Source organism: Lontra canadensis, unplaced genomic scaffold, assembly GCF_010015895.1.
Source record: "Lontra canadensis isolate GAN:19392208 unplaced genomic scaffold, GSC_riverotter_1.0 scaffold4, whole genome shotgun sequence".
NCBI lineage: Eukaryota > Metazoa > Chordata > Mammalia > Carnivora > Mustelidae > Lontra > Lontra canadensis.
Window position 1 is genome coordinate 36,129,710 of NW_022630998.1, and position 25,498 is coordinate 36,155,207.

The following is a 25,498-nucleotide window of genomic DNA, read 5'->3' on the forward strand; positions in this document are numbered from 1 at the left end:
CATTATTAATTTGCCTTTTCCTTTTTAATTTGAAGGAACTAGGGTCACAGATACTTGCAAGATAATAGAGATCCCATGGTCCTCTTCACCCAGTTTCCCTCAATGCTTAGAAATGTTTTGTTCTGAAATTACCATGTACAGTATTAAAAGCAGGAAACTGGCAGTGGGATCATGTGTAGCTCTACGTCATTTTATCACATGTGTGGAATTATGTAACCACCTCCATATTCAAGATAGACACCCTTCCATCAACTCCAAGATCTCCTGGGGGCTAGCCTGCTGTAGTCATGCCTGCTCCCCTTCTCCTCACTCCCTCTAACCCCTGCTAACCATTAACTTTTTTTCCAGTTTGTTATTTGTCCTTTTGAGAATGCCTTTTTCACTCAGCAAAATGCCTCGAGGCCTATTCAAGCTATTTATCAAGTTCCTTTTGTTGATGAGTTATAGCATTCTGTGTTATGAACAATGATGTGCAAGTTTTCGTGTAGACAAATTTTCATTTCTCTGGGTGATGGTAAATGCCTAGGAGTGCAATTGTGGGTCATATGTTAGGTGTGTTTAAATTTCTTTTTAGACAAACTGCCAAACTATTTTCCAGAGTGGCTGCGCTATTTTGCAACAAGTAATGTATGAGACGTGCAGTTTCTCTGAATCCTTATCAGCGTTCAGTATCACCATTCATTTGTTAAATAAATTTTTTATACTATCAAATGTTTATACTATTTGTTCCCAAGGCAAACCTCAATGTCAACAGCTCTTGGAGAAGGCATCTTTATCTATAGTAAGTGAAACCAACTTTTGTGGTTTTATTTATTGTAAATATAGGTGCTTTTATCTCTTCTGGAGATCAAGTTCTCCAAGATTTATGAAAGATCTAGTCCAGTGATTAGGCTGGGATTCACATTTGCTTTGGGAAGAACCCAGGGGTCTAGTCAGCTATAATCTGAGGATAAGGATGTCTGGTCTGCTGGAATGATGCCCAGAATTTGCATTGGCTAGGGCTCTTTAGAGTGTTGTCCTGAATTTTCTGTAACCAACATGTAAAGGACACACTAGCTCAAACTATACCTGCCTCATATGGACCCAGATTCTCCTGCCTGACACATATTATTGCATGTGAAGTGCTCTATCCTAACTAGGGCCTCAAGATACTTTGTCTAGAATGTCACATGTTGGTAATCATGCCTTTCTAACAGCAGGTGCCACCCCTCATGATTGAATCTTGCACAGAAAACTCCACCATCTTTGAAGAACAATTAAACCACTATCAAAACTCCTTGGTGCACTGGAAACTGAAGCTGTGTATTTTGAGCTAATTTCTCTTAGGCTGTATGCGGGGGTTTTTGAGTCTGGGTGTTGACATTTTGAGTTTGTTCACAAGCCATGCCAGCCATCTAAGGAAGGATTCCCTTGGTTCCTGCCATTTTCTGAGACTGGTTCTCTAGCCTTCCTGGCCATTCTATGAGCTACTCAATAGCCTCGTGATAAATTCCTGGTCTGGTTAAGTTAGCTTGACTTGCTTTCCATTATGTGCATCTAAAAACTGCCCAATACAGAAAGGCCACACTAAAATTTAAATCAAGAACCATATGGACATTTTAAAAAGACTTTCTAGAAGAAGAATGAAATGGTAGAGCAGAGATGGCTAGTTGTCTCTCAATATTCACTCTATCTTATTTGTGTTTTCTTTACTGCTTGGTTATAGAAGATTACATTTCCAAAACTCCCTTGTAGCTAGGTACACTTGCTGAAGTTCTGGCTAATGAGATTTAAGTGGATTTGTGTGAGATTTCCACAGAGATTCTTAATGGCAGCACAGGTGTACCTTTATAGATCCCTCCTGCTTTGTCCTGCCTAGAATGTGGACCTACTGGATGAAATGCACTAAGAATGGTGGATAAAAGGAATTTTGAGTTAAAAGGAATTGGGCCTTTGATGGGTGGAACTACCATCCCAGTACTAGACAACCCCCATCCAGGCTTCTTTTAATATAAAACAAGCTTGTATCTTGTTCCTGCCTCTGTTGATTTTTTTTTCTCTTATATCCATCAATCTTAATGTTTTTTTCTCCCCTTAGTCAATCCTAATCTTAACTAAGCGATGGTAAAGAATGGAATGTGGGTTTCTGGGAGAACTCAAAGACCAGTGGTTTCCTAGGAGCCAAGAGAAAGGATTTGTTGACTTCTAGCTTCTATGTCCATATCAACTTAAAAATAAAGATAGCTATTACGTCTGATACCAGCTGTAGTTATTTCAATTCTTTTTTTTTTTTTTAAGATTTTATTTATTTGACAGAGAGAGAGATCACAAGTAGGCAGAAAGGCAGGCAGAGAGAGAGGGAGAAGTAGGCTCCCCACCGAGCAGAGAGCCTGATGCGGGGCTCGATCCCAGGACCCTGAGATCATGACCTGAGCCGAAGGCAGAGGCTTAACCCACTGAGCCACCCAGGCACCCCTAAGCTGTAGTTATTTCATACGCCAATTCATTTTGCTAACAACTGGTCTCATTTAGAATCCTATTTTTTTTAATTTTCTGCCTTTAAAAGCATTATTCTGAGAAGAGGTGTGCAGGCTTCAGTGGCCGCCCAAGGGACGGACGAGCAGCCCAGCTGTGTGGGGTCACCCAGCACCGCCAGCAGCATATGCACCTGCAGCCTTGCCTGCCCACATGTGAATGGGAAAACTGTCATATTTTTAAAGCCCCTATCTCTGTTTTCAGACTGTGAGTTTAAGATCAATGTGCTTGGCACAATGTCTGGGACACAGAAGGCTCTCAACAAATGACTGCTGCCCCTCTGTTTCTGAGGAGCGTGAATGGCAGTGGGAGGACTTGAGCACCATGATAATTGGCTTAATGAACAATAGAAGAGGCGACTCCTCCATCCCTCGGAGGTCAGAGTGAGGATGTTGAAAAGCACTTCCCAGAACTGTGCGGGACTGGCAGGGGGTGGGGTGGGTGGCAGGTGGGGGATTACCTGTACCCAAGCAGACACATGTTTCCCCAGGTGATGCACTTCCCATGAGGAGAGCGGCGGAGGGCTGGGGGTGGGGGTGGAAGAGCTTGTGTTTCTAAGAAAGGAGGCATCCAGAACACCTGAACAATGGCACACACTCACTAAAAACATAGCCATACACTTGACTATGAGAATGCCTCATATCCGTTTCTTAAGCTCTTAAATAAAGACTTTATCGTTATTATTTTGGGGGCTGATGTATCCTCTTAACGTTTGAGGAAAACTAAGTCATAGAGTGAAGGAAATCTGAGCCCAAGAGTCATTTTGTTGAAATCAAAGATTAGATGCATCCTAAAATGGACAAATTAAGAAATAACACTCGTGTACACTGATGTACCAAGGGGATTCCCCTTGCAATGTCTTACTCAGATACTTAAGCATAAAATCTTCAGTGCCATGACATTCAATGAGGGATGGCAAAGGTGGGTGGCAAGGCTGGGGGCACTTGGCTGGGTGGGTAAGTGGGACAGAGCTGTCACCTGTCACCTGGAGTGGATGCAGAATACTTGGCATGCCTTACAAGCTCTGTTCTCGCATCTTCCCCCTTCTTATCCACCTCCACAACCTTCAAATGATAAGCACACAACTGAGAGAATATGGTCAGGAAAAGGAGAGTATGGTCTCTTCACTCTTCCAGTTCCTTCTTCATACCCTTACCTCAACGTTAGCTCCATCTGTGGAAATAAAAGACCGCATTTAGTGGCCATGCGTGTCAGGCACGGTGTAAACACTTTCCATACACAGTGCTTGAATGCAGCAACACTATGCGGTAGAATGCCTGCTTTCTAGACAAGGAGACGGAGGACGAGACAGCCCAAGTAACCGTCCTAGAGGTGACAAAACTAGAGAATGGCAGAGCCGGCTTGGAACCAGGCATGCTTTAGATCTAATCCCAATGCAGGAACCACTCTGCCTCCTACCAGGTCCAGAGGATAGGACACCTTCTCCCCAAGACAGCAATGGCTCTGCCAAGGTCCCTGTAACCTGCTGGGCTGGCCAGCATCTCTGCTGGCAGGCTAGGACAGCCAGGTTCTTGTTCCTTCTACCTGGCGAGAGCGGCCCTGCCGCCTTGAAGGTGGGTCTTTGTATAGTTTGTGTTCTTCAAATATTAATTCGTCCAACCAATAACTGAATGGAAGATATGGATTCATTGGGTTCCAGGTAATCCAGGTTTTATGGTATTATTTTTTTCCTTGAATCTCTCTCATTATCTTAAATTTTTTCCTGATTTTTCCTTTCTACTGACTTCTCTGATCCCCTCACCTGCGAGGTGAGGTTTATTGTTTGGCACTCCTCGGCTCCTTCTCCGTCTTTTCCTGTAGCTTGGAGCTCGTGCTGGACTGCGCTGATGGAGTCTGGGGCCCGTGTAGGTGAACCTGACTGCAGAAAGAGCTACCAGTTTTTGAGCACTAACTATGCACTGGATGTTCCAACATGACTGTCATGCTTAACCCCCAGCACGATGCAGAAAATGGGACAGGAGACTGAAAAGCTTGACAAAGGTCATACCCAGAAGCAGTGTGGCAGGGATTCGAGATCAGCACTCACTCCCCCTATCCCTTCCCTTGGCCACAGTGCTTTTCCAATCATGAACAAAACGTGATACCCTCGCCTGTTTCCTTCTTCAGCCAGACAGTCATTAGACTATGACTAGACTGTTCTCCCTTCACCCCATTTTATCATGAGGGAGTAGAAATGTATTAGCTTCCCACATCACAGAACTAAAGGAAGCAGGCACATCTTGGTCAGGAATATGTGAGGTTTTAAGTCCAGACCTCAAGATGCGGCTGGTGGGGGAGCTGGGGGTGCTGGGATGGGCCTGGCCTTCAGGGTGCCCCCAGCTTGGCCCTGGGAGGTCTGCGGTGAAGGGCGGGGCGTGATGGAGGCTGTGGGGTGGCTCCAGTGCAGCGGGCAGCCCCATGCGCTCTGGGCTTTAAGAGCTGAGGCATTTTGTGCTGAACGGAGAACATTCCCACTTAGCTAATTGAATGTCCTTGCTTCGCACAGTGGTGCCCCTCAGCAAGGGACAAACCTCATCTGATGTACACACGAATTTCAAAGAGAAAATGACGTGGGAGGGTTTAATGGAGCAGACAGTGCTGTAATCCCAGGGCAACTCCGAAGCCCGGGCCAACGTGCAAGCTCTCAGCGGAAGAGGGAAAGTGCTGTGAGTCAGCAACCTGTTCCATTTTCCCCTGAGGCCCAGGGGCTTCCATTAATGCAGTGTTTGTCCTGATTACTGAGGGGAGGGAGGGTGAAGGAAAAGGGTCATCCCTGTGCTATCTCTTCTCTCACAGGGATCGCAGCTGCTTAAAGGAGTGGGTCACAGGGGAGGTGGCTGGCAGGAAAGGTTATGACGTTCAAACACTCTGCCTCCTAAGGCTGTGTCAGAGTGGGCGAGGTAATCTTCTCTTGGGAACCTTCAGATGTTGGAGACCGTCTGCAGGGAAATCTTCATCCCCACCGGCAACAGTGTGAAGGTAAAGCACCATCATGATCCGAGGCTGGTCCAGAGACGAGGCCTCGGCCAGCTGGGTGGCTCCTTCTGTCGGTCAGCAGACCCTGGACACAGCCCGCATGTGAACTCAGGAGCCCTTGCAGCTGTCCAAACCCCCTTCCTGGCCTTGTCTAACCTCCGAAGAATCCTTCCAGATTTCCTTGCCCATCCTGAGTGACCACTCATGGTGTCTTTGCATAAGAAGTTTGTCTGGGAGTCAGAATTCAAGCCTCTTGAAGGCTTAGGGCTCTGTGCACTGACAGCCACAAAACGCAGAAAGAGTACACCACAGACACCTTCTTACCTGCATCACTTATTTGAATTGCTTGTGGTGTGGATGCCAGTTTTTATTCTTTCCCTCTAGCACAAATCCTGTTACTGTTGTGAGATGGGCCAGTACCTGGCTCTGAGTTGTTCTACGATGCTCCCAGGTTCCTCCCCTGCTGGGTGAAAACTCCATCTGCTGTCCAGGTGCTGGTGCTCAGGGGTCTCCTGAATGAAAGAGGATGGAGGCCCAGGGCCCGCATACTCTCCTTTTTCTATAAGCTGTGACACCATTTATACTAGGCAGAATTTCAGAGGCAAAAGAGAAATCTTCTCACTTTTTCTGAGGCTGCAGGGAAAGTGGATGGACTTAACAGCTCTTATCCGTTTTAAGTAAAGTCAAAAGATGTAGCATTGAAAAGAAGACAGAGCAAGATGTCAAAGCTACTTTGTAAGTGATTCTCAGCCACACGAGTGGGGAAAGTTCTTTAGCCTGGATGAATACAACAATATGGAAACCTAAACGCCCACTGAATAAGTCAACCATGCCAGTCAGGCTCACGCTTCGCTTTGCGCCCATCTGTAGTCCCCATCTCTGTGCATACATGGTGAAGCCTCAGGGGCTTCCCAGATCACCCCCTGGCAGAGATAGGAAGCTGAAGATTCTCAAACCTGGCTGCAGAGAACCAGCTTTAAATGGCTTTAAAAACCATCTATGCAGAATCCCCAACCCAGATAATTAGATTTGACTGATCTGGAGTAGGACCCAAGCGTGGGTATTTTCAGGGGGTAACGGAAGTGGTAAATTTTATGAACAAATATTTATAAAAAAAAGTGTAACTCCCATATGGTGACATATGTAAATCTTAAGTACCCAGCTGAATGCATTTTTATAAATGAATACTCCTGAAACACCCTCCCCCACACCAATATAGAGAACATCATCAACCCCCCAGAAGCCTCAACACAGGATTTTTAAAACTAAGTTCTTTTCTTTTGAGATAATTAGAGCTCTCAAGTTGCAAGAGCATAGCAATGAACTCAGCAAGGGTATTTAAAAATCTCCCCTGTTGATAAAACCATACAGACAGGCTTGTTTGCAATAATTGTTGCTTTGGCCACATTTCTGGCCACGGAAAGCCTTCAATAAAGCATGGGTATAACGTTTCAATATTCTGTTACTGATTTTTTAACCAGGTCATTATTTCTCAAGGTTCCTTTAACATAGAATTAATGCCAGCCTCAGATACACTTAATTTTGTTACATTGTCATTGGGGTTTTTTTGGTAAACTTTTTATGAATTGTTTCTGATTCGCAGCCTCAGCTCTTTCCAGTTATGTATGGACTAGGCAGACCATTTTGCTATAAAAAAGAATATCTTATGTATGCTTGAGAAAAATAAAGGTGGAATTACACTCATTTTTTGTGGGTCAGCCACTAGTTGATGGTTGGTGAGTCCAGAGGCAAAATCTGGAGCCCACTATGGCTCAAGGGTAGGGATGTGTGAAAGGCAGGAGTCTGAAGAACTAAATACCCAGTGAGGAAAAGCAAACAAACAAACAAAAAACAAAACCAATCAACGCCCAGGCCTGTGGAAAAGTGCAGACTGCAAAAGCCAATCTGAGTTCCGAGTTTAGGAAGACCAGCTAGAGAAATTCTACAGGATGGGAAGGGGACCAGGAAGAAGGGTCAGCAAACATCCAGGAGCCAAGGAGCTGTGCCGCCATCTGGGGTTAGAAAGAGGCTGGCCTCAGAAGGAATCCAGCTCCCAAGTGAAGCGGTCAGCAGTGACTTGCTATGTGAGCATCTGGCAGAGCTGGCCAGTGGGGCTGCCCCTGTGTCCACTTGTATGACGCAGCTAATTTTCATTCATACAGAGGTTGCTTATGGACTAGGGCGGCTCCAGGACCAATGCTGAGGAAAGCTGGACTCTGCCCGGGCTCTGCATCTCCTTTTTGTCTCTTCATGCAGAGCTCCTAAGAAGCAATTCTTCTTCTTTTTTCTTTTTTAAAGGTTTTATTTCTCTATGTCAGAGAGAGAAAGAGGGGGAGCGGGGATGGACAGAGGGAGAGGGAGAAACAGTCTCCCCACTGGGCTGGGAGCCTAAGTTGCAACTGGATCCCAAGACCCCTAAGATCATGACCTGAGCTCAAGGCAGATGCTTAACTGACTGAGCCATCCAGGCATACTGAAGCAATTCTTTCCATGGCAGCTAAGTGGGTTTTCCATTCCAAACGGCCAGCTAAGTGGGTTGGGAGCTAGTTCTGAGGGTGGCTGAGGTCTTCAGGGCCCAGACAGAGAAGGAGAATCACCTGTAATTCCTTGGATGGTGGGAGACGACAAGCCTTATGGTGGGTGTGAGTTAGTACCTCTGGGAGGGTATCTCTGGCCCTGAACAAACCAAAGTCCAAAAAAGGAAAACCCACCACTTGCACTTGGCACGCCACACTCAACTTAAGTGTCTGGCAAGGAAAAGTTCTCTTTAGGCCAAGTAACCAATTCCTTATGCCTTCCTTGTTATTGTTATATACAACATTGATTTGCATGTAACTTTATAGGTTTATTAAAAGAGTGTGACATGCATGAATTTTGTAACTCAATAGGATAAAGCAAATTACAATGAGTTCAAATACTAAAGTTTACATCTTGTCTTTGATTTTAACAGTGGATCAAATTCACTCAGGGTTGTTCCCTAACAAACCTAGGCTTTATAGCCAAAATTGCTCTGTTCTAAAACAAAAGCAGGAAAAAAAGAAAATGATCCAAAAGCAAATTTTTAAATCTAATTTTTCACCCAATGATCAATTAGATTTTAGGTTGAACAAAGAGTGAGTTTTTGAAGTCCACATGTGGTTTTAATTACATAGTATTCATAATTTGCAAACTTCAACATGTTTGCTCTCTTTCTCTTTCACACATACACACAACCAGAAAACCTCCCCTCCCCTCTGTCTTGTTTATTGGATTTGATTCCCGGATTCTATGAACCTCTCCCTGCATTTCACTATTTGTGGGTGAAGCACCTGGAAGTTTCTGGCTTCTAAGCAGGACAGTGCTGACTGCCCAGAAACAGGAGACCTTAAAGTGTTCAGAGGTGGCAGGAACAGCTTAGAAGAAACTCAGGAAGGATCTGGCCAGCAAGGACAGTTGAGTCATCTCTTAAGTTCTACAAATAGATGTTCCATGACAAGACAGGATGCTTCCTGCTCTCATCCCAGTTCTCAGCTGCCAGCAGAGGCAGACTGACATGGGGTTGAGCTTTGAACTAGACCTAGAGGGGACGAATAAAGGCACATGTATGTGCCTGATGTGTATGATAGTCCCCAGAACAATGGTAAGTCATGCTGACTTCTATGCCGATTATGACCTGTGTCTCCCCTGATGTCCATTTGGGTGGGGAGCCTAGAGTTGATAGCACATAGAAAGCCAATGAAAGTGATCCCTTGAAACACAGCAAAATGCAGCAATATTCCTACAGGACCCTTGGCATGGTCTTACCTTCTACAGATCTCTGTACAAGGGAGAAAATCCTAGATAAACAAAAGGCAAAAACTTGATCATGACAGTGTTGTTCTCAAACCAGCACTGACAAGACAGGAAAGGGACAGAAGGGAGGCCGAAGTCAAAGAAGGTGATGCCTCTTTCATGCCAGGCCAGCCTCTTACCATAATGCGGGATGATGGCCCAGGCCATGGCAGAGGCGTAGATGCCGCCAATCATCCAGAACATGCACAGCCAGCTCAGATGCTCCCCCCGCTTCTCTCGGGCCAGCACTTCCGCGAAGTAGGAGAACACCGTGGGAATGGCCCCTCCGATCCTGCCAAGAGCGACAAAGACTATATGAGATCAGAGCCAGGACAGCTGTGGGAGATGCAAAGGGCAAAACCAAAGCAAGCTTTAGCAACAACACTCTCTCTTTACCCCAGCATATCCAGGGATGTATATTTTCTATCATTTTTCTATCATTTTGTAACTTTAATATTATAATCTCTGTTAAATATAGAACCTGTAATTAAGGGATGTCACCAAAAGGTGGCAGTAGTGCCCTAGTTATGGGGTTTATAGAGCTTACCCTTGCTTAAGGATCAGAGGGGTTTCTGCTCCGGTTGACTGAATGTTCTACACATTTGCAAAAATTACAGTATTGGGTCTAATCTTGTGAATATTTTAATGAACTCGTTTTTAAAAAGAGGTACTAGGATATGTCCTAGTCAAAGACATGGTAACTTTAGAAAGAGCTTCAAGGGACACCTGGGTGGCTCAGTGGGTTAAAGCCTCTGTTTTCGGCCCAGGTCATGATCCTAGAGTCCTGGGATGGAGCCCCATGTCGGGCTCTCTGCTCAGGGGGGAGCCTGTTTCCCTTCCTCTCTCTCTGCCTGCTTCTCTGCCTACTTGTGATCTCTGTCTGTCAAATAAATAAATAAAATCTTGAAAGATAGAAAGAAAGAAAGAAAAAGAAAGAAAGAAAGAAAGAAAGAAAAAGAAAGAAAGAAAGAAAGAGAGAAAGAGCGAGCTTCAAACACTTCTGGGAGGCTGTCTGCCATTGGGCTTACTTGTGGCTAAAAGTGGCAGCTGGTCCTGCAGCTGGTGGCAGCTGGTCCTGCAGCCTGGTCAGCCTGTTGTGCTGAGGGACACAGGCCCAACCAGGTTGCTTCTTGGACTGCTCTGGTCTCGACCCAGTAGATCTCACTGCTGCCCGAGTACATGTGTATGTATGCACACTGGTTGAATCAAATAAGGCGCCGCTGATTTCCATACCAATAGAATAGGGTACAATGCTTCCTTCTGGTAGGGTAACTATAAGACATCTTGACATGAATAGTGACTTCCATTCAGGTTAAGGCTTCTCCAATGAGGGTCTATAGAATAAATATTTTGTTCCTAATAGGCAGATGGGCCCTAGATCTCATCTGCATTTCAAACAGGTTTTGACCCCCAAGTTTTAAAAAACACAGCCTCAGAAGTAGGGACGTAGGAGAAAACATTACTCACCATCATCCCAAACAGTATACAAATTCTTAAATTTGGGGGGAAGATGTACAACAATATACATGAGCAAGTTGCAGAGAAAACACCTAGTAATACATTTTTTAAAATATGTGCCGATTCCTTTATGCTCAGATTTCTGTAACGTAAATAGCTATTGACATTTTATATCAAGAAGTAAAACATATATTTACGCAGTTAGCAATAACTGATTTCCTCAAAGCTTTTAATATGATAAAGAAGTATTGGCAGTGACCTTAGCAAATGAAATTTAGAGAAAGGCCTTATCTGTAGCCAACTGGATGCCCCAATCCAATTGCAGGATCCATCATGTCATTGTGCATCAAATGGTAGGTCAAAATATAGCACCACTTCATTCATTTGCCCCTGCCTAAAGTGACATGATGGTTATCTACTTCGAGACACGGGCCTATCAACTTAGGCCAACGCTTTTCAATCTGTGGGCTATGAAATTAACTTAGTAGCTATAAACAGAATTTTTTAAAAAATTGAACTAGAAATGAAAAGAGCTAAGCACAACTAAAGTAATGAGGATAAATATCATTTCATGAAACTTTTGTTTTCATTATGAAAATATTTATAATGTAGAAAGTACACATGTATATGCATATACGTGTCTACATATAAATTTATATACATGAACAAATAAATAAATATGTATAAAAATGTATATTGGATTGCAATGTGTTTCTTCATGGGAATTGCTGTTCAAAGACTTGAAAAAAACACTAGCCAGAAGCATCTCTATCTGTTTGCCTGAGCTATGAATGTGGCAGTTCTACCTAAAATTCCTGGACCCCACATGACCTCAGATGCAGCACGTGGCCATTTGGTGCCATCACACTAGGGGGAGCCAAGCAGTCCAAGGTCATCAAGTGGACCCCTCCACACACAAGAAACAAAGGCATATGGCAGGCAGTCAGAGCTGGCTCTATCCCACACACAGTTCTCTGCCCAGCTTCTCAAGGACCAGAAACCATGAACAACTAGCTGAATTTTAAAATTCCCAAAGCCCTGAACAGATTTAAATGGTTTCATTACAACACACAATTTTAATAGGAAATAAAACAGCTGTGTCATAAATCATTTAATGCTACTGCTTTTTTCATTTGATGTGAAGAATCTGTTTCTCTGCACCAAAAGCCCCAGGTCTCATATCTACGCCTTCACTTCTTGATGCATAAAAAGAGTCCCAGTTTTTACTGACTTTCCACATCCTAATTAAAGTTTCATCAGGATTCTGGACATTCCATACATAAGAGTTATCACTCCCGTTTCATGAAGGCACAGTTGCATGTAAGATATGCCAGGTCACTCGGAAACGAGAGAAATGTACTCTGGGACGGCTAAAGTGGCAAGCAGAAGATCAGAGCCTTGCTTGTTGGCTTTACACAAACTATTGTTATGTAAAAGAATACCAGCTTTTAGGGGCATATAGGCAATCCAGCTGGTTCTGAGTCAATGCCTCTTTTTCAAGGTGGTTATTTTTGCACCAATGTCCCACAATATGTTTGCAAAGCACATCACAAAGAACTCTAATACCAATGGATAAATGAGTCTAAAGAATGAGTGAGGGGTCTCTTCAAATCCTTTGCAAAGTTCTTCAGATTCAGAGCCCTACAAAACAATGTAGGCATTCATATTTCTCACTGTAGGCTGATCACCCATTTTAGGGAAAACATTGCTCCTCGTGTTACTGTGATGGGCTTTAAGCAGAAACAAACATTACAGCCTGCTGTCACGTTAACTTTTACTAGTGTTTTATACATTGGCAGAGGTTGTAAACGTTGTTCACACTAGACTGAAGGCCCCTTGAGGGTGAGGACTATATCCCATTCATCTTTGAATCCCCATTATCTGGCCCACTGGACACGCACTCGGTGCATCTCAAGAGAGTTGTATTTCTCTGCTGATGGAGGTGCCACTCCAAACAGACTAGAGTAACTTGCTCTGAGGACCTAAACATCTCCCGCGAATGGAAACACACGTCTGATGTTCTGGGTCAATGTAATCATAAGAGAAGTTATGGGTGCTAGAATGGAGGTCCCGGTAGCAACAGAGCCCCAAAAGAGTTCTTGAAATCACGCTATGTCTGAGTTGCACAGTCACCTGTTGACCAGATATCTTGGTGAAAAGAGCTACTTGGAACCCCTGGGCATAAGACTGTGCAATCCTCTTGGGCACTGCAGGGACTCCTAAAATCTTTGATACCTTCCAGAAAAGTGCTACAGAATGCTATCAACAATAATAAAAACTTAGATAAGAGATGAAGCATACGTTTTCACGTCTCACAATATGGCTTTGTTCTTTTAAGTACTGAAGATAGGAAAAAGCTGCCCCCCCATTTTTATGAGTAAAAAAAAAAAAGAAATGTTTTTGTTATTATTCTACATCAACATTTCAATATTTTGTGCAAGGGCTATACATTTCCTGGTCTGTTTTATTGTATCAAGATAAAATTTTAAGAATACATGAAGAAATAACAAATATTTGGCTGTTCTTGAAGTCCCACGTATCAGTGGTTCTTAAATACAGTTGAATATGTTCTCCGCTCTCCCAACAGATATTAGGCAATGTCTGGATACATTTTTAGCTGTCCAACTCAGGAGGTGCTACTGGCATATAATAAGAAGAGCCCAGTGATGCTGCTAAAAATCCTAAAATACAGAAGACAGCTCCTCACAACAAAGAATAATCCATCCCAAAATATTAATAGTGCCAAGGTAGAGAAACTTTTGTAACAGGGATTTAATATGGAAAATATACTTTGTTTTATACTAAAAATTCATAACATAAGGCATGAAATGGTTATCTTTTACATTACCTGAAATGTAATACATCTCTAAATCCAGTTAGCATAGAGATCTTTTTATTGTTCACTATTTAATGATCAGTTAGCTACTGTTGAAATTTTCTCAAGTTCATTTTTGATGGAATGTTTACATAATGAAGCCACCAGATGAGGGTGGTTTATAAAGAATTTTTCTCAGGATCAGATATTAAGTCTATTTTATTAACTGTCAAAGAGGGTTAAATCTTAATTATCTTTGGTAAAAGGAGGCATAGAGGGAAAAATTGAAATCCACACTCTATAGAGGTGGAAGATTAGCCAGATTCAAAATAATTAAACTTATACAACTGAAACAGGACACTGATCTTTGAAATTTCAGAGTTGGGAGTTATTCTCAAGTAAGATCAAGGTTACATTTTTGCAACTTTAATTATAGAAATATAAAGAAACTTAAAAATGTATTAAAACACATTCTAGAATAAGTTGGGAACCATTCTCCAAACCATTCTACACACATATACACACGTATGCGCGCACACACACACACACACACACACACACCTCTATATGACTCACTCCTAGGTGTCTGGTGAGTATCATGAAACGTATTTATTTCCCTCAATAATCTAAGGCAAATTCACAAGTGGGATATGGTGTAAGGCAAAGGGTGTGTCATATTTACAAACACAAATACTCTGTTGGGAATGTGAGACACATAAGTTGAAGTCCCTTTAGCATAGTAGGATGAAAGAGAATGCCAAATATTTCTGTCTGCATGAACTTCACGGAGACTGCAAATTTCACAGCCATACCTTCTATTACTTGGGTTAATATGGAACTCTGGTGGACTATGTTTGTCCCTGTACCAAATCATACTGACTTACTCTGGCTATTGAGGCAAAGATAGGAAAGGGCTCAGGGTTTTGCTGTGAAAAGAGGGAGGCTGTGGATAAAAAGAGTAGCTAGGGGGCGCCCGGGTGGTTCAGTGGGTTAAGCCTCTGCCTTCGGCTCAGTTCCTGGTCTCAGGGTCCTGGATGCGAGCCCTGCATCGGGCTCTCTGCCCCGCAGAGAGCCTGCTTCTCCTTCTCTGCCTGCCTCTCTGTCTACTCTGATCTCTCTCTGTGCCAAATAAATAAATAAAATCTTAAAAAAAAAAAAGATTAGCTGGACTTTAAATAGCTTGAAACATGACAGTTTAGAGGAGAAAGTGTGGAATGTCAGATGACTTCTTGTCCTGGGGAGGGGTTCTCCTGAGTGATTCTGTTCTGCTGTAGTGGGCATGTAACAAAGAATACTTTCATTCTAACTTATTTCACCATGTGACTGTCAGTCTCTCACCTCAATCTTCCATCTCCCGTTTCCATTGGGAAATGGGGCATTATGCGAGGACAGAATTAAGGAAGAAGTTGAATATGCATTGTAAAGTCAATTGTTCTATACTGATAATAGGCAGAGGGCAAAGTCTACCAAGAGCTGACTCTGACAGCTTTTATTAAGATGGGTATTATGGGTTTATAAAAAGAACACTGAATGCTATAGTCTATACTGGGAATAACAATTACAAAAAAGTTGCATGAAAATATCCTTTTAATCCTCACTCAGAATCAACAAAAAAGGAAAATCAACGACACTGAAATGCCAGGCAAATTGCATAGCAATTCAGAACCAATTCACTATGTTTTAAATTGGACCCAGAAATAAACAATTAAAGCACCAGCCCCAAAGAAGGACTTTTCAGTGACTTCCTTTTCACGAAAGTAAATAGACTATCACAGAGGCTTAGAGAAAAGAACACAGATCTGTCTCTGAACGGGCTGGTTTGCACAGAAAATGAGATTGCAGTATTGATTAGAAGGTACCACCTGTTCATGATGAGTACTCAAGACAGAAACAGGAGAACACTTACTGGTACCCGAACCAATCACCAAATCAAGAATGGAAATCTCCCAGACCCAGTGGCAGTGCTAAAGGATGTGTCGTCTGGGTAGCTTTAGTTTCCCACTGTCCAAAGCCACAGATTAAAAAACCATATTCTTTGATAGGGGCAGTTGTTATTTCCCAATATTTTATGAACTATGGATAGAACAATTGGTAGAAACTCGATTATTTTAAAAATATTGAGATGTAAATACACAGTGTGGGTAAAAGTTGTGTTTCTAAGAAAACAGCTTCAATACAACTTCCCTAGCCCTTGCTTGCAATCAGGTTGGCGCCCTAAGCCGCCAGACCTATAGTATCCACAGCAGCACAGTATGCCACGGGGAACAGGTCCAGTCATAGATCAGGACTCTAATGCTGTATCGAACTCTTGAGAGAGCTGGAAAAATCCACTCCCACAGCATCTACATAGTGTCATCATGAATAAAGATAGTGATGATCATTAAGATGATCTGTAAGAAATGATAACAAAAACCTGTAGACTTCTCTAGACACTTGCTGTATGTGTCCACCCATCTATTCCTCCACTCACCCTCTCACCCACCTACCATCCATCTCAACCCTCATCCCCACCCACTCCAGGCAAACTCTGGGTGAGGTACAGCACAGTTGCTGGAGATGTAGGCAAGAAGAACCCAAGTTCCCGCCCTCAAGGAGCTCACAGTCTTTTCTCAAGAAAAGACTCTAAAGAGTACATATGGTTCATTTTCCCACAATTACGTATTGTAAGTCTGGAAGATATTTCGCTCTGTTACTTCTGTCTTGGGACCAACAGCACCTTTGCCAAAGGGCATACTGGGAAATAATGTGTGCCCAAAAGGTCAAGTTCTTTGTTGGAAATTCTCATAAAACGCATTGTCTAAGACAGTGTTTTCTAATAGAAGTACCATGTGAGCCACATGTATAACTTTAAATTTTCTAGAAAAGATATTAAAACAAAGCAAAAAACACCCCAAAAACCTCAAGTGAAGTTAATTTTAATATATATTCATTAAACTCAATATATTCAAATATCGTCATTTTAACACAGAATCAATATATAAATTATTAATGAGGTATTTTGCACTCTTTCATACGTGCTAAGTATTTGAAACCAGTGCTAGGTATTTTGCATTTACAGCTCATGTCAATCTGGCTACATTTCAAGTGCTCCGTAGCTACGCGCCGCCTGTTGAAAAACACAGACCTAAGGAAACAAAGACCTCCTGTTTACGATCTGGGTTTGTGACTATTTTAAAAAGATTAAGGGTAATGTAGTCTTTTCTCATCTTTCATACTGGGAGAGCTCTCCATCCTAATTCTCTGGGTCAGAAACCTTCCTGAATTGATCCATCCAAAATGTTTATTTAGTGCCTATCGTGTATGTCCTATGAAATCAGAGATACTTCTCATTGAATCTGAGATAGCACAGCATGGTGGTCTGAGCATGGGTTCTGGTACCAGGCTGCCTGTGTATGACCACAATACTTACTGTGTGACCTTGCACCATTACTTAACCTAGCTGTGCCTTAATTTCCTCCTCTAAACCCTGAGGTTTAGAGGAGTCAGTATCATAAAGTGCTTAGCATCTCTCATAGGGCAAGCATATATAGGTGTTTGATAAAACACATTTTGAAAATTTTGAAATAAGTCTGCATTTTTCAAATATGATAAGGAAGTAAAACATATCCTAAGAGAAAGACTACTTTGAAGAGAGAACCTCATAGTTCAGAACTAGACCAAAACTCAGAAGACTGGAGGATCTATTGAACATTTGGAAGCCACTTAATCTACCTGTGCCTCTATTTAAAAAAGCATAATAGGGGCGCTTGGGTGGCTCAGTCAGTTTATGCATCTGACTCATGATCTCAGCTTAGGTCTTCATCTCGGAGTTTTGAGTTCAAGCCCTGCATGGGATTCCACACTGGGCCTGGAGCCTACTTAAAAAAAAAGAGTGTACGATTTTTGCATACCTATTTATTAAAAATGTTGTGGGCCTAAACATGCTAAATATAAAACACTGAAGATTCCAATTAGTGGGGAATCATTTCTACAAAGCCAAGGTAATCTGGTTATAATATGATTAATAGAGGGATATAGCAAATAGCTATGAAGTATGCATTTGTAAGGTTCCATTTGCAGAGGGAGAAATGACTCTTTGTTCATGATGATATACAGATACATAGAAATTTCATTTTAATTTCTGCTGCTGTCATATTTTTCCCCTGACCTTTACGCTTAGCCGTGCCAGACCCTCGGTGAGAAGCTCCCAACTCTGACATTGCCCAGCATCTGAAGCATTCCCATTCCCATAATTAACAGTGACTGGAAACAAATAATTTAATTCTGGGGCAAATGAAAATGAATCAGTGGTGTCAACTCTATTTCCCATCTTTCTAATTTTCTGTAACAAAAGAGGAGATGGGAAGTGTCTGTTCCCTGGTGTGAGATTCACTTAGGAAAGCGAGAGACAGATGAATAATGGGTGATGCCTTAGTCCTCACTCACGCTGTTGTCCCCAGCTGGAAAATCATTCGTCGTACTGAATAAATATTTAAAGTCCCACAGAATACGGCAGCTGGACATATTTATGTTTCTAACAAAATATACTCGTGACTTGGTGTAGGAAATTAAGAGGAAAGCACATTTAGAGGCAATGAAATCATAAACGCAGGTAGACCTCGGGCTAAATGAAGCACTCCTTTGCAGCGCCCCTTCGGCTCAGTAACAGGAATTTAACACAGCGCTGCTCCTGGCGCATCAGCCACGAAACACGACAGAATGGCTGGAAACCTGTGGCATTTGCAATAAAATCAGCACAAAGGCATTTTGATCTTGGATTCATAATGCGGTTGAGTGCAAATTTGCTAGTTCGAAAGGACTCAGTTGTGACTTAAGTCCTCGCTGTGTCTTCCTGGTTCCATCGCTGCACCTTAATCTGCAAAATGAAGGCTCTGTCTGTGACCCAGAAATTCTCTTCCTCCTCTGAAACTCCCAGCATGTGGAACTGGTGGACAGGAGCTGTACCAACATGGAGATTTCTATCCGTAACAATGTCCATTCCAGTATGCATTCTGGAACCGGGAAATAATCACAGGATGGATTCAGGGATCCACTGGACCCACTCTGAGATGGGCCTGAGCTACAATTCCATGATCACCCAACCTCCATGAGCCCCTACGCCGACTGGTGAACCTCAGCGACATTTTGGGTCTCCTGGAATTAGTGTCAGTTCAGAACCGGTGAGCCCCCTAAAGTCTGATTATCTCCTTTCCCCCTTGGGATTGCTACCCTAGTAAAAGGTTGTAAGTCCCTTGGGAAAGGCTGAGTGAAAGACTAAGGTATATAGTTTCAGTGGTGTCTGGGGGTTCTCCTTCAAGGGACCCAGCCTCCCCTTCATTTGAGGAGTTCTGGGTCTGCAGACTGCAGTTGAGTCTCAGAATTCACTGATGGGCCATGACTCTCATGAGCCTCATGACTTTTTATGATTCAAGTTAAACTTTCATTCACTTGACCTAGAATTCTCCTGTTTATACAGATCAAGTAAGATTTCAGCAAACTTCCCATCTATTTCACTTCTGGCAAAAACACCACGATCAACTAGCCAAAGCCATACAGGTCCACCCCCGGCAGGACCGGTGTCCTTTAAGTAACCAAACCTGCCCTGCCTTGAGCAAATAAACCTCAGCATTTTGGAATTTACAATGGGAGGAGGAGAGAAATAAACGCATGAAAAGCAAGTATTTGCAGGGAGGGCTGGTCTTAGAATAGGCTTCTCTGGGGCCCTGAGTGCCAAGGGCTCTGGGAGAAGAACCTCTGAAGCAGAAAAGATGGTAAGAGCAATATTCCTGGGAAACACATGGAGCATTGATGTGTCTGAGGCCAGGTACCCGTACCAGAAGAACTCCAGCATTCTGAAGCCTTATTTCCTTGGCCATTCAGTTTTACTTAATTTAAAACCCAGATCAGATGTGGATAGAGGGAGCTCTTAACTAAGTAGAAAAAACAAGATCTCTGGAGAAAGCAGAGCCTTGGCTGAGACGCCCCAGAGGTTCAGAGAGAGTGTGTCCAAATGGAACTCTAGAACTGCTGAGAAAAGCCCTCTCTCACGGAGACAGTGCCTCATGTGCTGTGTACAGGTGACATTACCCATAAACTTGGGTGAGGAAGAGAGATAACTTTGTTCATTTTCCTTAACAACGTCAGTCCTCAGGTTCCCTCAGCACCTGGATTGCACAAAACTGAGTGTTTTGTCACTTGGGCTACCCCCTCAGCTGCACCCCCAGCCTTGGTAATCTCTATCTCTTCTCACAAAAGAAGAATCAGGCTAACAGATACATGAAAAGTTGCTCAACCTCACTCATCAGCAAGGAAATACAAGTCAAAACTACAGTGAGATACCACTTCATGCTAGTCAGCATGGCTAAAATTAACAACACAGGAAACAACAGATGTTGGAGAGGGTGTGGAGGAAAGGGAACCCTCTAACACTGTTGGTGGGAATGCAAGATGGTGCAGCCACTCTGGAAAACAGTATGGAGGTTCCTCAAAAAGTTAAAAATAGAGCTACCTTAGGACCAAGGAATTGCACTACTATGTATTTACCCAAAGGATAAAATAATACAGATTCAAAGGGATTCATGTACCCCGATGTTTATAGCAGCATTACCGACAATAGCTAAACTATGGAAAGAGCCCAAAAGACCTACGGAAAGAGCCCAGTTGATGAATGGATAAAGGAGACACACAATGGAGTACTATTCAGCCATCAAAAAGAATGAAATCTTGACATTGCAACAATACAGATGGAACTAGTGTATTATGCTAAGCAAAATAAGTCACTCAGAGAAAGACAAATACCCTATGATTTGACTCTATGTGGAACTTAAGAAACAAAACAGATTACAGAGGGAAAGGGGAAAAAGAGAGGGAAACAAACCATAAGAGACTCTACTACAGAGAACAACCTGAGGGTTCGTGGAAAGGAGGTGGGCAGGTGATGGGCTAGATGGGGGATGGGCATTTAGGAGGGCAGGTGCTGTGAGGAGCACTGGGTATTGTACGTAAGTGATGAATCACTAAATTCTACCCCTGAGACCATCACTACACTCTATGTGAACTAACTAGAATTTAAATACGAACTTGAAACAAAAATACATAAAAAAAATAAAAAGCAAAACAAAACCCAAAAGAAGAATCAGTCTGGAAAGCCCGAATGACCTTCCCAGGGTCCCTAGTAAAGGGCAGGGGCAGGGTGGACTTGGATTTCTGGACTCCCAGTCTTGTGCCAACTTGGCAAAGGCATGGTGCATTAACCTCTGGTATCACAATTCATGGAGGCTAGCTGAGCTAGCAAGACACAGTCTGTGCTTTGCCAGGTAGATTACGTTATTTAGAAGTCAGCAGCCCTGAGCTGCTGGCTGAAGAATGATTTGTCTGTGACGGGGAGGAGGATGATATCATGAATATACCCAGGCAGTCTCTGCTTCTGTCCTGCCCTTGAATTAACTTCTAGACAGTCCATTTGTTTAGGAGTGTTCCGCAGCCACCATAATGGCCCTTTTCTCTGCAGTCAATTGGATTGACCACATCACAATCCAGAACTGGCAATTAAAACTGCCGTAATAATTTGACCACACTCCGGTACCTTTGAGTTTATGGATATCACTGAAATTTCCTCGATAAAACTGCAAATGGAAAGGACTGGAAAGTTCAGAATTTAGGCCGTTAAGCTTTTTTCTGACATGGTATTACATAGGTAAGAGAAAGTAAAAGGAAGGTTTAGCCTTTCCTGATGGCAAGAATGTCTTATCCTATGGACCCTCAGAATCTGGTCTTTTAACAAATAGCCCCAAATAACACATGTTCTTCCTCAGGCACCCCAATTCACTGTGTAGCCCTTTGAATCCATGATCTGAATTACTTCCCCAGGTCACCCATGTTATTTTGGCAATCTCACACAGAGCTCTGAGCACCAAGGGAAAGTCTCCCTTCTCTATTATTCATTACAAAGCAAATTATTAATTTTGATCATTTTTTCCCCTAAGGAAAAAATAATTTTACACTTTCCCAGACTTTCCAACCTTCTTGGTTTACTGGACTGGTCAATGGGAATGTCTTCACTCTAAGGAAAGCTCCTGATTTGGGCAACTTAGTCACGTATTTGCCAAGTGCCCACTGTGTGCAGAATGTAGCATATGAAGGGCTATAAACAGATGAAAAGACACATCAGAAAAATCTGTGAATAATCCACCAATCTTAATATTCACATACTACATCTTGTGGCATAAAATAATACAAACTTTTTTTCTAAATATTTTGAATGAGTTATAAAAGTGATCCATTAGTTTGCATGCAGAAATGTTTGTACCCCTGAAGTAACCAGATCATACGGTCTTTCTCTATGATGGCTTATATTCCTTCTCATCTTAATTCTGATTTTGAAGTACTACTGGAGCTAATTAAGGAAGACATACTGCAGTTCTCTGACCTTCTCTTTTGGTCAAACTGTGTTTTGCTATGTGGGTTCCACTCTCAACAACCACAACTGATATGCTTCTCAAATTCATAACCCAGGACTGTCTCCTTTCTCTTCTCCATTTATTTACTTTTATTTTATAGTATTCCTACTGATTCATCTTCTGATAGATATCTCAGAAAGAATATTTCTAGTGAAAATAAAGTTCTCAAATAGAAATTTTGTATTTTTACTTTTTCCATATCAGAGCAGAGTATCTTCGACTCTCCTAATTAAGCTATTGGGTTTTCCTCAGCTGTGGATTCACTTCGTAGAGTCAATAGGTGATTCCAGCTCTTTAGGGATAATGATTACAACACTGGCTACAATTTCGCGGGTTTCAGTTATCTGTGGTTTCAACCCCCTGTAGTCAACCTCAGTCCAAAGCAGATGCTCCTCCTTCTGACTCATCATCAGAAGGTCAGTTACAGCCTAACGCTACGTCACAATGCCTACGTCATTCACCTCATGTCATCTCATCACATAGGCATTTTATCATCTCACATCATCACAAGAAGAGTGAGTACGGTTCAGTAAGATATTTTAAGAGAGACCACATTCACATAATTTTCATTACAGTTATTTTTATTATTGTTCTATTTTATTATTAGTTACCATCAATGTCTTACTGTGTCTAATTTATCAATTAAACTTTATCATCGGTCTGTAGGTAGAGGAAAAAGCATAGTTTCTATAGGGTTTGGTACTATCTGCAGTTTCAGACATCTGCTGGGGGTTCTGGAATGTATCCCCTGTGGATAAGGGGGAGAGTATGGGACTACTCCACTGTACTTGGCCAACATCACAACTTCCATTAATTCAACAAAAATCAAGAACTTACAAATGGAACATGATACATCTCAAGAAGTAGGCTTCCTACCAAGTTAGATAGTTAACACAGATCAGTAAAATAACATTTGCTTGAGACACACTCATCCTGTACTTAAGAGCAAGCCTGAATAGTTTGAACCTATACTAGCTCATAACAGGTAGGACCAGGGTTATTTCTTGCTGAAACTAAATTTTCAGAAGAAAAGTACACGTAGGAATGCATTCTACCCTAGAAACAAGATTTCACTTAAACTAAAACTCATTTCCTAGAAGTAAAAATACTACCAGAATCAGCCACAAGAACACAGAAGTGTGTTCTCCTTTACGGTTGATAATTATATATCTAAGAACCAGTATCATGTTCCTAAGGCTGACGTGAAGATAGGGAAAGAAGTGTGTTAAGGGGTAATTTCCCAGTAATGAGTGAAGAACATGTACAATTATGAAGAATAAACATTACTATGAGATATGAAGGGAAAAAAGCTTACCCGAATCCAGAAAGTAAGCGACAGAAGAGAAAGAATCCATAACCTTGGACAAATGAAGAAAGGAAGGCGAAGAATCCATTGATAGACATGCAAATCAGAAGAGACTGCTTTCTTCCCACTTTGTCTGCCAGTCCTCCCCAGAAGAAAGCCCCTGCCATCATCCCAAGGTACACTATGCTGCCTGCAACACACAAAAAACAGAGAAACGTGTCAGACTGGCAGTAAATGACGCATGTTCTATCAAATGAACAAGAGACAAATACATTTCAGCGTTTTTCATGGGAAAAAATTCCTTTAAAAAAATACATCCTCTGGATACACAAATCACCTTTCAAGCTGGAAAGTAAGTTCTGTGGGTTACCTTTAGCTGTCACAACCAAGGACAGAGGCAAAAGAAAAAACAGTGATATTCTCGCTTGGCTCGTGAGAATGGGTACATAGTGGGCAGGCACAAGGAGTCTCCACACAGGACAATCCTGGAGTTCGACTCATGGCATGTTGCCTTTCGTGCAAATGCCCGGCTTAGCACATGACAAGGCCAAGATGGGAGACTGAGTCAAGGTTTTCCTGGTCAAAGTGGATCCCCCAACCTGCTTCAAATCTCTGCTTGTAGAAGATGATAGGGCCAAGGCCAGACTCTTACAGGCTCCCTCGAAGATTCCATGGGTTCTTTCTCCCTAGCCTCTCCTAAAAGCCCTGGCCCTTCCCTGGGAAAGAAAGGGAAGCTAGGGAAGGTGGGTTTAGAGATCACAAGAGTTAATCTTAAAATAGTCTCAAACTCTGCTTATAAGGAAAAACTTTCTCTTGGCATCAGAAGCTTAAGGAGGAGCCTAAGGAGAAGAAAAATAGCTGTTGCAGTTTGGGAGCTGTTAAACTTATCATGGCTGGCTTTACTTCCATAGTGGAAACAAATGGAAAATCAAGGGTTAGATCAATGTCCCTCTTGGTGTCACTGTGAGTACAAATTTCCTTTCCTCTCCTTTTGTTTTCTTTTTAAAGTAGGCTCCATGCCCAGCATGCAACCCTGAGATCACGATCTGGGCTGAGATCAAGAGTTGGACCCTTAAATGACTGAGCCACCAAGATGCCCTGTGAATTTTCTAATTCACTTGTTTCATCTAAAAAACCAGGCCCCCAGAAGCCCTGTCCGAAATCTTTCTTAAGATGAAATAGTACTAGGTATGGCAAAAGTTACTTCAGAGATGTTTGTAAAAGGGTGTGTAATATCTAGGGGAAACGACATAATTAATAAGTGGAAGTTTGTTATATCTGGGTGAGGTATTTACAAAGCTATTACTACACCTCTCATCCATTTCTGCTCCCCCACCTTCACCAAATCACCACTTGAATAGTTCTTTTTCAAAGGCACATTCAAGATACTCAGCAGCATCTAAGACACAAGTTAGAAAAACACATTGATTTATTGCCTTAGATCAGTTTGGGAAATATCCTATTTAAACACTCACCCTGAATTCATTTGCTTAACACACAGTTAATGGATCAATACGAGACCCAGAAGGAGAACACCTGGAAAAGTCTGATGACCTTGACATCAATGACATGTGGATGCTGTCCTGCATATAGATGAGTATAGGCAGTTATAGTGAATGGCAAATGTTGGCACAATTGTACAGTAAGACAAAATAGAGGCCATTTTTATTCAGACTGGAGCGCTGCAAAGGGGTGAGTGGTCCTTTGCCTTGGTGGGGAACGACATTTTTCTCTTTATTATGGGGCTAACCATACACAGAGCATCCTTCTCAAAAGGGAAAAAAAAAAAGATACTCATATCACGAAGGCCAGTGCATGGTTACAAGACAATTTAAATAATGTATCAGCATAAGGCAAAGGAATTCCCAAAGGAGACAGATTCACCCAGGGAAATGCATATGCAGCAAATCTCTTATTTATAGCATAAGGGGCTCAAATCAGCTACTCAAGCCTCTCAGAAGAATAATCAATAGCTAAGTTTCTCATAATAATATTTGTGACTTTAAAAAATGCCTACAAACCAGAAGGTGAACTCCTTTAGATCAGGAGGGGGACTGTGGCTGCTGCAGTCCAAAGATGTGGGAATCTTTCTTATACCTCCAGCCCCAAGGACAAAAACCAGTTCCTAGCAATTGCTGAACCCTTACCAACTCTAAGTGTTTGTATGAATTAATGTATTTG

General features: G+C 42.3%; 1 protein-coding gene across 2 annotated transcripts in view; it reads right to left on the reverse strand.

Annotated features, from left to right (window-relative positions):
- Positions 1 to 25,498, reverse strand: part of SV2C (synaptic vesicle glycoprotein 2C) — a 210,029-nt gene that overhangs the window by 89,369 nt on the left and 95,162 nt on the right. For both annotated transcript variants that reach the window (XM_032848182.1, XM_032848172.1), the window contains 2 exons: positions 23,327 to 23,507; positions 9,441 to 9,592 (listed from right to left, as the gene is read on the reverse strand). In XM_032848182.1, coding sequence (XP_032704073.1) covers positions 9,441 to 9,592; positions 23,327 to 23,507 — 333 coding nt within the window. The remainder of the gene's footprint in view (positions 1 to 9,440; positions 9,593 to 23,326; positions 23,508 to 25,498) is intronic.